At 41.5% G+C, this 17,301-nt stretch overlaps 1 protein-coding gene across 1 annotated transcript in view; it reads right to left on the reverse strand.

The window, feature by feature from the left end:
* Positions 1–17,301, reverse strand: part of ap4e1 (adaptor related protein complex 4 subunit epsilon 1) — a 45,271-nt gene that overhangs the window by 9,174 nt on the left and 18,796 nt on the right. Inside the window, exons 8-17 of the mRNA XM_060914477.1 lie at positions 16,781–16,854; positions 16,565–16,687; positions 16,315–16,424; positions 13,382–13,523; positions 12,031–12,141; positions 11,808–11,926; positions 9,824–10,120; positions 7,164–7,275; positions 6,846–6,984; positions 5,525–5,777 (exon numbers count right to left, since the gene is read on the reverse strand). Of these exons, the coding sequence (XP_060770460.1) occupies positions 5,525–5,777; positions 6,846–6,984; positions 7,164–7,275; positions 9,824–10,120; positions 11,808–11,926; positions 12,031–12,141; positions 13,382–13,523; positions 16,315–16,424; positions 16,565–16,687; positions 16,781–16,854 (1,480 nt within the window). The remainder of the gene's footprint in view (positions 1–5,524; positions 5,778–6,845; positions 6,985–7,163; positions 7,276–9,823; positions 10,121–11,807; positions 11,927–12,030; positions 12,142–13,381; positions 13,524–16,314; positions 16,425–16,564; positions 16,688–16,780; positions 16,855–17,301) is intronic.

A 17,301-nucleotide genomic window follows, 5' to 3' on the forward strand; every position in this document is an offset into this window, starting at 1 on the left:
TTTTTCACAAAATGGATAACGCATTTCAACAAAAAACCTGCATTTTGCAAAAAATGCACTGATCAAAATTAGAGAACACTTTCAGGTGCCTCCCACTTAATGGTGCTAATCTAGCACATGGTGCTAATTTCCTTGATTATCAGTCAACCCCTATTTAAGTGGCATTCTAACTGCCAGTTTCATTGACTTTGCAAGATGGTGGGTCGTTCTAAAGTGACTGAAAGCCTCCGGCAGCAGGTTGTCCAGATGAAAACCAAAGGGATGACCCTATCAGCCACAGCAAGACAAGTTGATCGTTCCAAATCTGTGATTTCAAGAATATTGAATCTTTACAAAACTACAAACTCATTCAAGTTGCCCAAGAAGGCTGGTCGTCCACGGAAGACAAATGCAAGAGAGGACAGGTCACTGCGAAGGATGTCAATGGGTAATCGTTTCCATACTGCAGGTGGAATTGCTCGCCAGTTCAGTGCTGAACATGGTAAGGATCTGTCTCGCCATACAGTGGCTCGCCGTTTAAGAGCATTTGGACTGAAGGCCCACACTGCAGTGACCAAACCTCTCATTAGCAAAAAAACATCAAAAAGCTAGACTGAGCTTTGCTGAGGAGCATGTTGTGTGGACAGAGGAGAACTGGTCCAGGGTTCACTTCAGTGATGAAAGCAAATTTAATTTATTTGGGTCTGATGGGAAGCATTATGTTCGGTGACACATTGGAGAAAGACTAAACCCAAAGTGTGTAAAGAAGTCAGTGAAAGGTGGAGGAGGAAGTGTCATGGTTTGGGGCATGTTTTCTGCTGCGGGAGTTGGGCCTCTTGTACAGCTACATGGCCGAGTGAATGCAAATGTGTATCAGAACCTTCTTCAACAGCACATGGTTCCTTACTTGCGTTCATCGCCCAATCAGCCTGCAGTCTTTATGCAGGACAATGCTCCATGTCACACAGCAAAACGGGTAAAGAATTTCCTTGAAGGTGAAAACATTGAATTAATGGCATGGCCTGCCCAGAGTCCTGATCTCAACCCAATAGAGAACCTCTGGAAAATCCTTGGTGACAAAGTTATGGTCAAGAAACCCTCTACAATCACCGAACTGTGGAGGAGGCTGGAAGAAGAATGGACCAAAATCACACCAGAGCAGTGTGAGAGACTAGTGCTATCCTGTGGCCGCAGATGTGCTGAAGTCATTCACAGCAGAGGCCTGTACACTTCTTACTAATTGCTGACTGTTGTAACCTTCAGATTTTTGTTCCAGATTGTTGTTCTCTAATTTTGATCAGTGTGTTCTCTAATTTTGATCAGTGTGTTCTCTAATTTTGATCAGTGCGTTTTCTGAAAAATATTTTTTTTTGTGAAATGCCTTTAGTCATTTTGTGAAAAAAATGTTGTTGAACCATGATATGGACACAATAAAATGTCATTTAACTGTTGAGCAGTGAAGATGGTATTATTTCAAAATTATTCAAGTTTTTATAAGTTGTTCTCTAATTTTGATCTCCAGTGTAAGGTCCCACAGTTGACGGTACATGTCAGAGCAAACTCCAAGCCATGGGGTCAAAGGAATTATCTGCAGACCTCAGAAACAGGATTGTGTCAAGGCATAGATCTGGAGAAGGGTACAGAAAAATTGCTGCAGCTTTACAGGTCCCAAAGAGCACAGTGGCCACCATCATTTGTAAATGGAAGAAGTTTGGAACCACCAAGAATCTTCCTAGACCTGGCTGCCTGGCCAAACTGAGCGATCAGGGAAGATGGGCCTTGGCCAGGGAGGGGAGTAGGAACCCAAGGGTCACTCTGACAGAGCTCCAGCGTATCCTTGTGGAGATGGGACAACTTTTCAGAAGATCAACCATCCAGGCAGCACTTCACAAAACAGGCCTTTATGGTAGAGTGGCCAGACTGAAGCCACTCCTTAGTAAAAGGCACATGACAGCCCGCTTGGAGTTTGCCAAAAGGCACCTAGAGGACTCTCAAACTATGAGAAACAAGATTTTCTGGTCTGATGAAACCAAAATTGAACTTTTTGGCCTGAATACCAAGCATCATGTCTGGAGGAAACCAGGCACCACTCATCACCTGGCTAATGCCATCCCTATAGTGAAGCATGGCGGTGGCAGCATCATGACGTGGGGATGTTTTTCAGCAGCGGGAACAGGGTGACTAGTCCTGATAGAGGGAAAGATGAATGCAGCTAAGTACACCGAGATCCTTGAAGGAAACTTGCTCCAGAGCGCTCTGGACCTCAGACTGGGGCAAAGGTTTACTTTCCATCATGACAACGACCCAAAGCACACAGCCAAGAGAACAAAGGAGTGGCTTCGGAGAAAGTCTGTAAATGTCCTTGAGTGGCCCAGCCAGAGCCCAGACCTAAATCCAATTGAACATCTGTGGAAGAAGCTGAAAATGGCTGTGTACCGCTGCTCCCCATCCAACCTGACAGAGCTTGCAAGGATATGCCAAAAGGAATGGGCAAAAATGTCCAGAAACAAGTGTGCCAAGCTCGTAGCTTCTTTCCCAAGATGCCTTGAAACTGTAATTGCTGCCAAAGGTGCATCAACCAAGTATTAGGCTAAAGGTGTGTACAGATATGTAATCCCTAAATAACCTATTTTTGTCAGTAAAATAAAATTGCATATTTTCTAAAAAGCTGCTTTCATTTTGTCATTATGGGCTATTTTATATAGAATTTTGTGACAAAAAATGAACTCAATCTATTGTAGAATAAGTCTCTAACGTAATAAAACATGGAGAAGGTGAAAGGGGTGTGCAGACTTTCCAGCTTGACTGTATGTATTGCTTTTTTAATTGTTAGTTACATTTAATGTTGTGGAACATCTGTGAAATGAGTTAGTTCCTGTTAAGCAGCTGTTTCCACTCCAGCTTCCCCCCCATATTAATAAGACAAAAAAAAAACCAAACCAAAACAAGTACACAGCTTCTGTTAGTGAGAAATTACAAAGAAAAAAAAACATGACTTGTAGAGAATGTAAAGTTACAGCTTTATGTCCTCAGAGAAACTTCACCATACAAACAGCTGCACAAGTTATTACTATAGCAATGATACCATAGTGGAAAAAGTGCATTAATATCACCTGAGATTTGCCTTGAAGCTGGCATTACTATCAGAGCCCTGCTTTTACTGAATATTAATCAACACCTTCTGACCAATCAGAATTCAGTGATAAAAGGCATATTTTGGACAGATTTTTTTTTCGCTGTACTTGTTCTCAGATTGAACATGCACTCTGCAAAAACCATTTGTTCAAGTCCAGATCCCAGAAGAATAAGATGACGTCATGATTATTTTATACACATGACAGTATAGGAACACCTTACAAATGTTAAACAACAATCTTGGTGCCTCATTATTAATTCTAAAACCCAAAGTAGTACTCAAGACAAAATCCAACACAAAAAATGTTCATCATTTTTCTACAGAATAGTTCAGTATGCCACAGGAACCAACCAAGGAACCCTGGACTATCCATATCCAGGTCAGGTATGCTTGTCTATTTTTCATCACATAACATGACGACATAACAGTAGGAGCTTACTGGAGGTTTTGAAGTGGTAACTAGTGACAAGTAGTAAAATACTTCTCAATTTGCAAAAAATTATTTTATATAAAATGAATTCATTTTAAAAGAAATACATGTGGCCTGTTACTTGCCCCTTTTAATACAGAGTGAAGTTTTAAACAAGCGACCCAGACAGTTTGAGGTGGTGTTTACATTAGACCGTATCCGTCTCGTTTTCGTCGCGGATGCACTGTCCGTGCACATTAAAACGCCGGGAAACGACTCCACAGGCGGAACAACTTGAATCCGCCAGGGCCCACGTATTCAACCCAGTTCGTATCTGATCCGGTGCTGTGTAAACATTGAGGAACGAGGAAACGCTGTGCTGAGCTCTAGCTGACGTCGTCATTGGACAACGTCACTGTGACATCCACCTTCCTGATTCGCTGGCGTTGGGATCACACACACAGCGGCTCAGTCCCGAATCACTGCTCGTGCGCTTCACTCGCGCGCTCTGTGAGCTGCGCAGGGCCAGAGTGCGCACCCTCCAGAGGGCACTCGCTGTTCAGGGCGGAGTGATTTGGAGCGCAGGAGGAAGCGCTGAGCCGCACTGAGGTTCATTTACACATTTCAACTTATTTACCTCCTTCAGGCGCTTAAACTCAGTGAGAACATGAACATCACAGCCAGGTGTGTTTATCTGCTGAAGGTGTTCGCTTGCCATCCTTCCACTTGCAAGTGGTGAGTGACTTGCGCATGCCCGATATGCACTGGGATCATGTGACGTGCCGTCTAATTAGTCATGTGATTAACGTATCCGTGTATTGGCGTTGCTGTGTGCACACGAATCGTGTATTGGCGTTGCTGTGTGCACGCGAATCGTTTTAAAAACGTTAATCTGACGATCCGCTGATACGGTCTAATGTAAACACCACCTAAATATATAGGACAAAGCTACAACAATGCATCCTATAACTCCCAGAAAAGTCATTAAAAGGGCACTCAGGGAGTGCAGACCTGGGCCAAGGACAACAGTCACCTATTGTATGAGATGCAAATCTGCAATTGCAACCAGTTTACATGTCTGGATATGTTTCCAAAATTATTAGACTTAGGTGCTTACATGTGTATTACAGAGGATCCCTAGTTCCTGTGAATATGGACTGTGATCTGCAGTCATTGTATTTCTACATTGGCTATGTTTTGTTACTAATGAACTTTACGTCCATCTCCTGCATTTTAAGATACAGGTCACTGTTGAGCGCGGACTTCCACTAAAGCCAAATGCCGTATCTCGCAATGTTACCGAAAGGGAAAATAAATTCATGGATCTGCCCTGTGAGTCGGCTCAGCTCCAAAATTTAATGGGTTCTTCTTTGGCCCATGCTACACCCTGCCACCATGTTCCACGGAAATCAGGTCAGGTTTTGCGCAATCCTGCTTAGAGTCAGACAAACTGCACTGAAAACATAACCTCCTTAGCGGAGGAAACAAAGAAAGAAATTGAGTTACTATACTATTCCTGAAGACTGTGATCCCCTAGTTCCTGTGAATATGGACTGTGATCTGCAGTCACTGTATTTCTACATTGGCCATGTTTTGTTACTAATGAACTTTACGTCCATCTCCTGCATTTTAAGATACAGGTCACTGTTGAGCGCGGTCACTCGGAGCTGAGCCGAGTCACAGGGCAGATTCCTGAATTTATTTTCCCTTTTGGTAACATTGCAAGATACGGCATTTGGCCTTAGTGCTGTGACTCCAGCCAGAAGAATTATCTGGATATTAACCAATCAATTGCTGGGACTGTTTTAAGCTCCACCCCCATATCCTGGCTCAGCTGACATATGCAGAAAGGTTAATCAAGTTCAGAACAGTTACTTAGTCACGATACAAATTACTTAATTATGGAAACACCAACAAATGCAGGATAGCTGTTAATTTACCAAGCCATGCCATACTATCTGGTAGAATTTTTTTTTTCTTTAAATTTACAGTAAACCCACCAGAGATGTGGCGTTTTGAGAACCCAATCCAACAAATAGAGATGACGCCAACTGCTGCTTCTCCTGGTCCACATGTGGAGGCTCGGGTTTGGGCTCGGGCTGGGAAACCTGTGTAGCCACTTCTTGGTTGGATGACTGAAGGACACTGTTCAGCTCGTCTACTACTGCTGAGGTTTCTGATGACTCTTTCTGAGGCAGATAACCCTCCTTCCCCCACACTCTCTTCACACCATCCAACATGAGGGTGCTCGCTCTGTAAACAAACACCACTTCTATTACAAGAAACCCAAGATCTACCCTCAACCTTACACTCGTGTAGGTGTAATCTGACAATAAACGTGATTGGAAACACAAAGACTGATAAGTATGATATACTACAGAAATACACAATTAACCACAAGCTAAATGTTTTATTCTATCCATATTCACTGGAGGCGGCACGGTGGTGTAGTGGTTAGCGCTGTCGCCTCACAGCAAGAAGGTCCGGGTTCGAGCCCGGGCCGGCGAGGGCCTTTCTGTGCGGAGTTTGCATGTTCTCCCCGTGTCCGCGTGGGTTTCCTCCGGGTGCTCCGGTTTCCCCCACAGTCCAAAGACATGCAGGTTAGGTTAACTGGTGACTCTAAATTGAGCGTAGGTGTGAATGTGAGTGTGAATGGTTGTCTGTGTCTATGTGTCAGCCCTGTGATGACCTGGCGACTTGTCCAGGGTGTACCCCGCCTTTCGCCCGTAGTCAGCTGGGATAGGCTCCAGCTTGCCTGCAACCCTGTAGAACAGGATAAAGCGGCTAGAGATAATGAGATGAGATATTCACTGGATATGAGCAATCACACACTGATTGGCTACTCTACTACTAGGCTATCAGCTCATATACTGTGAGTAGAGAAAAACAAAATGGCGGCGCGTGTTGCTGAACCAACCAAGGATGGGGGGGGGGGACTCTACTCGAAAGCAAAACCCCTAAAACACAGCAACAAAATAAACACATCTTTTTAATTTTTCAAGAATTATTATAGCATTTTTCACAAATTGCTCCTGTCATTTCATCAGTTTGTTTACATTCTAAGCAGCAATGATTTTGTAGGACATTTTGTATAAAGTTTCTATTTACTGAATTTGCAAAAAATAAAAATGTTCCGTTTCTCAAAATCCGGTGAATGTGGATAAAATAAAACAGTTATTCCACTCAATCTCATCGTACATGGCTTATAGCCAACTCGGCCCTCTGCGCCTCATCGGCTTTCGGCTCATGTACGACTCGATTTCATGGAACAACTTAAGTATACAGCCGAGTGTCTTGAGATCTCTGTAACTTCATACTCACCCTGTCCTAAGGGACGGTTCAGTGCTGTTACCAGAGAGGCCAGAGCTCACAGACAGGAGAGTCGGCGACTGTCTGTCTGTGAGCGTACAGGAGGACATGCTCACAGGTAGAGACAGTCCATACGGCTCCAAACTCAGCGCTAGGGACAAAACACAGAAAAGAAACAGCACCTCGTTAGACATTCTCTTATTCTTCATACCATTCAAAGGTTTAATTTTCATATAGGTTTGGGTACTTCTGTTATTTTGTTCCCTATTAGTGCTATAAAGCAAACCTGGGCAAGACAGTGAAAAAATAAGGCTCAGAACACGGTATTACCTCTCTGCTGACACAGCTCTTCCTGTCTCTGATGAGGGGGTTTATACGGAGCAGCTCCAGAAGCTAGAGCTTCAGATACAAACCCATCCAGAAACGAGAGAGAAGAGTCCACCTGTATTGCATGCACGCACGCACAGTAATGACTTTATTCATACAGCACTTTTCAAATGGAATAAAATAAGATGGTTAAAGGAGAACTGAAGGCAAATTCTTTATCAAATTTCTATTTCTCATTTTATTAAATATAGGAATGCATTGAAATATGCTCTGTAATATATCAGTCCATATGTCAAAGCAATGGCCGTAAACGAGATTCGTTGAGACCTGTGCGAGACATCGTAGGACGGAAGTAAAACATACAGCGGAAATCAAAGTGACCAACATCTGCTGACATTGTCAAAAGACGCGCGCGCCCTCTTTCGAATGCTGACGTAATCAAGCCGGAAGTTTTATTTGTTTTGATAGCAATCAGGAAAGTTTGAAAAAAGTAGGCAGTAATCGTCATTTAAACTCGTTTTTGTGCAATGTTTCATTTGGAAAACAGTTTTCAAAATGGCGGCACTGACACCTGGCTGACACTTCACATTTCGAAGTCTCGCACAAGTCTTGTGAAGATCACGCGGATAAGTGACGCCTGCCGTGGACCAAACGAACTAAATTCAACATGGCTAAAAACCAAATAGGCCGATAAGTATAATATTTAATTGCAATTAGTCGCCAATACAAGTCACAATATAAGGTTACTAAAACCGAAAACATAATTGAAGAACACTAAGAAATAAAGCAAGTTTAAAAATGACTTCAGTTCTCCTTTAAAGGTGTATGAAATATGAAAGGACAAATAAACAGAAAAAACAAACAAACAAATAATATAAAAAAGACAAAAGTAAAATGTATACAAATATAAAAAACAATATACTAGTGCATCTCAAAAAATTAGAATACCATGAAAAAGTTCCTTTTTTTCATAATTTAATTCAGAAAGGTAAACTTTCATATATTCTATATTCTCTGTATGTATATAAAGTGAAATATTTAAAGCCTTTTTTGTTTTAATTTTGATTATTATGGCTTACAGCTCATGAAAATCAGAACTCCAGTATCTCAAATTATTAGAATATTCCCTAAGATCAATCAAAAAAAGGATTTACAATACAGAAATGTCCAACTTCTGAAAAGTATATTCATTTATACACTCAATACTTGGTTGATGCTCCTTTACCATGAATTACTGTATCAATGTGGTGTGGCATGGAGGTGATCGGTCTGTGGCACTGCTGAGGTGTTATTGAAGCCCAGGTTGCTTTGATAGTGGCCTTCAGTGTATCTGTATTTTTGGGTCAGGTGTTTCTCATCTTCCTCTTGACAATACCCCATAGATTCTCTATGGGGTCCAGGTCAGGCAAGTTGGCTGGCCAATCAAACACAGTAATATCACGGTCAGCAAACCATTTGGTAGTAGTTTTGGCACTGTGGGTAGGTGCTAAGTACTGCTGGAAAAGGAAATCAGCATCTCCAAAAAGCTCATCAGCAGATGGAAGCATGAAGTGCTCTAAAATCTCCTGGTAGATGGCTGTGTTGACTCTGGACTTGATAAAATACAGTGGACCAACACCAGCAGATGACATGGCACCCCAAATCATCACAGACTGTGGAAACTTCACACTGGGCTTCAAACACCTTGGATTCTGTGCCTCTCCACTCTTCCTCCAGACTCTAGAACCGTGATTTCCAAATTAAATGCAAAATGTACTTTCATCTGAAAAGAGGACTTTGGACCACTGAGCAACAGTCCATTTCTTTCTCTCCTTAGCCCAGATAAGACACTTCTGACATTGTCTCTGGCTCAAGAGTAGCTTGATATTAGGAATGCGAAAGTTGTATCCCCTTTCTTGAAGATGTCTGTTCGTGATGGGTCTTGATACACTGACACCAGCCTCAGTCCACTCCTTGTGAAGCTCTTCCAAGTTCTTGAATCAACTTTTCTTGACAATCCTCTCAAGACTGCGGCCATCCCTGTTGCTTGTGCACCTTTTCCAGCCACCCTTTTCAGCAATGACCTTTTGGGGCTTACCCTCCTTGTGGAGGGCATCAGTGATCATCTTCTGGACAACAGTCAAGTCAGCAGTCTTCCCCATGATTGTGGTTGTGTGTACTGAACTAGACCGAGAGATACACCGTGTTCATACTGTTTTACTCAAACTCGAAATGAAATATTCTAATATTTTGAGATTTTTCTTCATGTTTTTGTACTGTATGCCATACTGATTAAAATTAAAATAGAAAAATGCTTGAAACATTTTAGTTTGTGTAATGAGTCTATAATATAACATTTTCACTTTTTTAAATAACTGATGGAAAATATTGAACTTTTTCACAATATTCTAATTTTTTGAGATACACTAGCAGAAGTGTACAATATAAAATATACCAAAAACTAAACAGATATACCAATAAATGCATTTAATATGAGGTATAAATCTGAGCAAAAATAATATTAGAAATAAAGTAAAAGCCAAATGTGATATTATAAAAATAAAAGTAGTATAAAATAACCAAAGAACATAAAAACAAATTGATATGATTAAATGCTGAAGTGACAATGGATCTGGATCCATTTCTATAAAGCCAGTAATTGAATTTTAATAGCTGCTCCTCACCTGCGTGCCATCCCTGGATTGGAGCAGTACCCGAGCGTGGAGCTGTGAGTCCCGGCTGAGACACTCCAGCTCATGAGCCTGCTGGCGAAGCACTGTGTCCAGGGAGGAGGCCAAGCTCTCTGCCAGCTCCAGTACCAGCTCTGTAGATCCAGAGCTCTGACAGAGCTTAGTGAGGGCACACAACACCCAGCTCCTGGTCTCGGAGCTCACTCCTCTCTGCTCCAACAGCTTCTTCAGGAGCGCCATGACCTCCCACCGGTCCAGGTCTTCTCTCATGCAGGAATACTCTCCAAGCACCTGAACAAGAAAATGGAGGGGAGGGGAAGAAAAAAAAAAAAAACAGGGGTTAGTCTTAAAATACTCTAAAATACAATTTCAAAATCTGAGTCTTCATAATGAGTCTTTGTTATACAGAGTATGTAGAATTTTAATATGAATGCATTCCTCAGTTTTTAATAGAAACAGTGCTTCTCAAAGGTTCTTTGGATGGCTGAGAAAGAGCATAAGAGAAAGCAAAGCAGAAAGAGAATAAGCTGGAGTGTGCAGATAATATACCTCATTACGATCGAGCTCATGAACGTGATGAGGCACACAACGACACAGACTTCATTATTTCTAATATTTGACGGATGTATTTCCACATCCATCATAATCTGCAATATTTGCAAAAATATAAACCCATACTAGGGACTGCCCTCCACCCAGGAACCCTTTTATAAATCCAAAAAGATGTGGACACCTGACCAGTGAGCTATTTCCATCCATCCATCCATCCATCCATCCATCCATCTTCTACCGCTTATCCGGATCCAGGTCGCGGGGGTAGCAGCCTAAGCAGAGCAGCCCAGACTTCCGTCTCCCCGGCCACCTCCACCAGCTCTTCCAGAGGAATACCAAGGCGTTCCCAGGCCAGCCGAGAGATATAATCTCTCCAGCGTGGCCTGGGTCTGCCCCAGGGTCTCTCCTCCTGGTGGGGCATGCCCAGAAAACCTCCATTGGGAGCCGTCCAGGGGGCATCCTAACAAGGTTTCCGAACCACCTCCAACATTTTTTTGGAAATGTTTACATATAAAGAGACTTGATTGGGGGGGAGGGGGTTGTTGTTGTTAGGACTGATTTTATTATATTTATACTTAATACTTTTTGTGATATTTGTATGAAAGAGTTTAACTAAAAAAAAATGCTGCAGCTTTATGTTAGTCATGTTTTAGCACCTTTTTTTTTTACTTCAGTTAAAATCACAAAATAGTTTTAGTAGTTTATTTTTTCTAAGTAAAAATATTGGGAGGATATTGATATCTGCTGACATTCAAAGGTTTCAGTATCAGAAAATAAAAAGTGGCATCATGCAATTTCCAGAGCCAGCACGGTGGTGCAGTGGTTAGCACTGTTGCCTCACAGCAAGAAGGTTCCGGGTTCGAACTTGATGGCTAACAGGGGCCTTTCTGTGTGGAGTTTGCATGTTCTCCCCGTGTCTGCGTGGGTTTCCTCCGGGTGCTTCGGTTTCCCCCACAGTCCAAAAACATGCAGATTAGGGAAAAATACCCAGCCACTGGGGTTGCAAAAGCCAGTGTATACTTAGTACTGGTCCCAAGCCTGGATAGATTGGGGAAGGTTGTGTCAGGAAAGGCATGCGGTGTAAAACCAATGCCAAATCAAATATACAGTTCTGGATGATCTGCTACGGTAACCCCTAACGGGAGCAGCCGAAAGAAGATTATGTCATTTCCAAAAGTAAACGTACGTGAATGTCCCCACAAGGACAGCAAAATCTGATAATTTTGACCTTATGGGGACATTGGGATGGGCCCTACAAGGAAAGTGTTGTTGTTGCTGCTGTTGTTAAGAGTCAAAATATTTGCTTTTCATTACCGAGGTTAGGGTTAAGTGCAGGCATAGCATTAATTAACTACATTAATAATCATGTCAATGTAAGGTCCTCAGAAGGATAGTAAGACGTGTGTGTGTGTGTGTGTGTACCCACCCAGCTGATGACTTGTAGGAAGCACTGGGGCAGGTGAGAACAATCGCCCTTCAGCACTGCCATATACGAGTCCACTGCATAGAGCCTGAGCTGCCGGTCATCCTCCTCCACATCTGAACCTGAAACACACACCTACCAAAGTCAAATCGGATCGCTTTTCACGCTGTTCTATTCCCAACCTGAAAGAAATGAACTGCTAAAAGTTTACTGCATGCAGTTTTACCCTCTGCAAGCAGCCTGAGGAAGTTGTTGGGAACATCTGGTTGCATGAGGTCACCACCGAGAGAGAACACTGCGTTCATAGTCTGAACAAACCACTCGCTGTCTGGAGCAAATGTACAAAGCTTTTATAGGAACATATGCAACCTACAGTATATAGTCCCATACATCACCTTGTATACAAACTAAGCTATAGTACTTCTAGTACATTTATACAGTGTCCTCTAAAAGTATTGGCAACGTTCTTAAAAGAAATATGTTTTCCACTCAAGCAATAGGAGAAACTATTTGTTCTAATTAAAAGAACCATTGAATATTTTTCCTTGTAAGTGCCAAATTACTGGCACCCCGAAGGAATCTGTTAAGAGTTGTTGCAGTGGAGTGCACATACATACATAATATGTATGTATTCGCCGAAAACACTCTTTGTCAGGGTCCAAAACCTGTAGTAGTCTATTTTCTTTTAACGTTAGTGGTATAACTACCCAGCTGATAACAGTGTCGCGTGGCATCATGCCAGAATGCACTCCTACTTGCTGATGAGCGGCGACTTGTTATTCATCGAGAGGGTCTGTGATCGGCCAATCACAAGCTGTGTTACGACATAACGTATTCGCCCAGTGCAACATTTGGAAGAAAATTGGAAGTAGATTAGACCCATACCTTTATAATTTTTCATGAGCCATCCGGTTTGACGCTTTTGAGACACAGACAGACAAATGCGAAAATAACCGGACAATGTCTGCCCGTTCGGCCTTATTGCCCCACACTGGCAGTAGCTCACACGGCCGTACCATGAGAAACCAGACTTGGTTATAATGAGCCAAGTTGCTTTTCATGAGTAGCAATTTTTGCAAATTCTGGATGGACGGACGGACGGACAGTGTGATGGCAATAGCTCACCGGCCTATGGCCATGTGAGATAATAATAATAATAATAATAAACAATTTGTATGGTAGTTTTACTCACTCTTAAAATAAATTTTAAAACATTGTATACATGGCAGAACAGACTCAAGAGCCCTTAAAAACTGCATTTTATGTTAAGAGCAGGATTTAATCAAATGACTAATGACCTCTAGTTTGTCCGTAGTATAGCTGAAAAACTGTAGTGAAAACGTCCTTTCCTCTATATATAAAAAAAAATGTTTAATGTTTCAGCTTTGCAGCTAGTGGATATGGTACACTGAAGGAATACACCATCTTGAACGACTGATTGTTCTATTGAGAACAAACATTGTTTTTGTACTTTTTTCTTGATGTGAAATGTACTCCAAACTATAGAATAACTTAATCTTTCAAAAATAATCTTTCATCTACATATGGAAGGGAACTTCTTGAAACGATGAAAGGATATTTTTCAGCCAACTCGGCCACTTTTCCTACGAGGTCAATGATGGTGTAGTTATCGTTACAAAGCCGGAGGAATCCCAACATTTTCTCCACAATCACAGTGACGTTCTGAGCGTTCGTGATCCTGAAGAGCAGCTCTAAGGTCTGAAGGAAAGAAAAGAGAAGGAGGAAGAGAGAGTAAATGAGCTTGAGTGCTTTTGATTCTAGCTGTATAATAAAGGACATTCTAAAGAAAGCAGTCTCAAAATATAACCAATTCTAGTGACTTTGAGAAAAGAAAAGAAAAGAAAAATTAACTTATGGTGCTACTTTTAATAAATGCTCATTGATTTGGGCTGGTATTGAGAGAAAGACATGGGGTCGTCATGATCAAAGGCTGAAAATATATAACTATTCTTCATAAAAATCACTAATATTAACTTCCCCAGACCAAAAAAAAAAAAAATTGTTGCATGTGTCATTTCTTCTCTAATACAAGGAAACCCCTGGCCTTGCATTAATATCAGCCTCGAATTTTGTTAGCCAAAGATCCTGTGTGTGTCTTGAGATGCACAATTCCAGGACAGCAGACATCAACTGGCAGGTGATGTTTCAGATGTTGACCCAATTACTAAGTACTTATTCCAAGGACTTTAAGTACAGCGGATAATTAAGTACTTGAAAAATCTCTGTAGCATAGTCAATAAACATGAAAAAAAGAACAAAAAGACCAACAGCTCTTCTTTTCTTGTAGCTTATCTAATCTCAAGCATTTATAGCATTGACTGTATCATCCCATCATCATACGTAGCAGCAAACCAATTTGATTGGCCTATATAGGAGTATTTTTGTCAGTAGATACCTGAATTGACTATTGTTCACAATTGCACAATATACACTACTGTTCAAAAGTTTGGGGTCACTTTGAAATGTCCTTATTTTTGAAAGAAAAGCACTGTTCTTTTCAATGAAGATCACTTTAAACTAATCAGAAATCCACTCTATACATTGCTAATGTGGTAAATGACTATTCTAGCTGCTGGTTTTTGGTGCAATATCTCCATAGGTGTATAGAGGCCCATTTCCAGCAACTCTCACTCCAGTGTTCTAATGGTACAATGTGTTTGCTCATTGCCTCAGAAGGCTAATGGATGATTAGAAAACCCTTGTACAATCATGTTAGCACAGCTGAAAACAGTTGAGCTCTTTAGAGAAGCTATAAAACTGACCTTCCTTTGAGCAGATTGAGTTTCTGGAGCATCACATTTGTGGGGTCGATTAAATGCTCAAAATGGCCAGAAAAATGTCTTGACTATATTTTCTATTCATTTTACGACTTATGGTGGTAAATAAAAGTGTGACTTTTCATGGAAAACACAAAATTGTCTGGGTGACCCCAAACTTTTGAACGGTAGTGTATACAAGAAAAAAAAAATTCCAGAGATCACGAGTTCAAATGGCAATGATTCCACATTGATCCGTAGCCAGGAGGGCAAGAGAGCAAAACTGGCCATACTTTCAGAGAGGGAGAGAGGGAGGGAGGGAGGGAGGGGGAGCATACTCTATCAATCACAGCGACACTAGCCAGTCACGGGTGTCTGTGGGCTCATTCATTTAGAAGAGGAAGATAGCACTTTCTTCAAAGTGTATTACGCCGCTGCAACCGGATTTTGTATGAACAGCAGCTCAACAAAGGTCAGGTGGCTTCACATGCCTCAGACCATGATAGCCTTCACTCTCCCTGATTACTGTTCCGTGATAGATTACTGGAGGGTAGGAAATGGCCAGGACTAAATTTGGGACAAAGTCATGAAAATAAGTAAATGAATAAGCAAACTCAGATGAATGAAGCTCATCAGATCAAATCAGACTAGCTCAATTAGGTCAGAAAGGGGCCTATGCTTTTAGAGATTTTTCTGTTACTCAAAACATGGCTTATTTAAATTAAAAAAAAAGAGTGAGATAACAAAAACAAAGTTGAATGACACATTAACAGAATATACCTGGTCAAAATAGCTGTGTCTCATATGTTTGGGCTTTGACGTGTTAGTCAAAAGTTGTAACATGAAGCCCCACTGCTAACTAAAACATGTTCACTCCAAATTGTATTATTTAGCCATACATTAAATCACTAATGGTTAAGAATTAAAAGATAATCCTTCTCTATTCATTCATATCAGTTACTTATCCAGATCATTGCAATTGCATGCAACTGTCCGTCCGTCCATCCATCCATCATACATAACCACTTATCCTGTGCAGGGTCACAGGCAAGCTGTAGCCGATCCTTGGTCAAGTCGCCAGGTCATTGCAGGGCTGACGCATAGAGACAAACAACCATTCACATTCACACCTATGGTCAATTTAGAGCCACCAGTTAACCTAACCTGCATGTCTTTGGACTGTGGGGGAAACCGGAGCACCCGGAGGAAACCCACGCGGACACGGGGAGAACATGCAAACTCCACACAGAAAGGCCCTCGCCGGCCACGGGGCTCGAACCCGGACCTTCTTGCTGTGAGGCGACAGCGCTAACCACTACACCACCGTGCCGCCCCTTTGCAAATTTTAGCTGCTAAAATTTGTAGGTGTTTCACCTGCTGTCCCAAACAAACCTAAACAAAAGTTTCTAGAGCTGTTGAACTATCAGCTGTGATGCACAAATTCAGTAGGTATTCATTCGACAGATCGGATACAACGCTAGTCTTTCACCTTCTGACGTCTTCATACGGTAAGCCTTTCGTATTAGTGCAGGAAACTAATTCTTTATCCGTGAGCTTATCTGTGTGTGTTTTCTCTAAAAGAAGAGGTCATACAAGTGTTACGTTGCTTGAATAAAATGAGAGTTTGTGTTTTGAGTTTTTTGTTTTACCATAACCCCAAATGTAAGCATTTAATCCAAGGTTTGGTTTTACTGGAAAAAAAGATCAAAGCCAAAGCAGATTCACCTCCTCACCTCTCTCTTGATGATGAGATCCGAGTGATCCAAGCATTCAATAATAGTCATCTGGTGCTGCAGAGCAAGGTTGGCATCATACTGAACCACATATGTTAAAGCTTTCAACCCTGTAGGGGAGAGAGAGAGAGAGAGAGAGAGAGAGAGAGAAAAAATCAGAACATTTCTCAGTGCGTGGTTTGGATGTTTCTAGCAGCTCCTGAGAGAATGAGATGAGAAGCTTGGGCAGGACAGGGCGTATATACTTTACCCAAGTACTTCAGGTTGATCTTCGGAGACAGCACAAAGTTTCCAATGCATCTAGCTGCCTTTTCCAGCAGCTCGGCTTTAGGGTATACTGTATAGATTGCCTTCACACACTCATACAGAATTGCTGGGGGAAAAAAAAAGAAATAATCAAAATCAGTCAGAGTAAGGCATGTCAACGATAATTTACAACATAATATTCATTCTGAGGAAAACTCACCATACGTAACGTTGTGGTTCATTTCTGCTCGGCGCAGAGACTCATCTAAGACCTCATACATCAGCTCACTTGTGCTAGGAGCGTGAAAAGCTGAATTAAGCATCAAGCTCAACTTGAAAATGAACAGATTGGAAGTATCATTATAAAGTCCAGTGTGGAAGGAATAAAACATAACACAATGTGCTGTTATTGAAAATTATTCCACAGTGTGGTTAAATTCTCTGACCGGTCAGAAGGTGTGCAGTATTTTTATATAATAGCACGGATCAGACCACAATTAACCTGCAGCAGTAGTTTAATATTAATGTGCTTATTCTGATGTATTATTGTTTCTATAGGAACGGCTCATACACAGGGACTTGTACGGCGGACGCTCAACATAATCTAAGACTAATAATTTACAGATAAAAAAAAAAAAAAGTTTTGTTTAACAAAGTAAAATGTACAATCACTGGCGTGGTGGAGGAGTTTTTTTTGTTAGGAGACATTTATTTAACATCTACGGACAGAATTGTGAGTTT

The sequence above is a fragment of the Neoarius graeffei genome, chromosome 2 (assembly GCF_027579695.1).
Source record: "Neoarius graeffei isolate fNeoGra1 chromosome 2, fNeoGra1.pri, whole genome shotgun sequence".
NCBI lineage: Eukaryota > Metazoa > Chordata > Actinopteri > Siluriformes > Ariidae > Neoarius > Neoarius graeffei.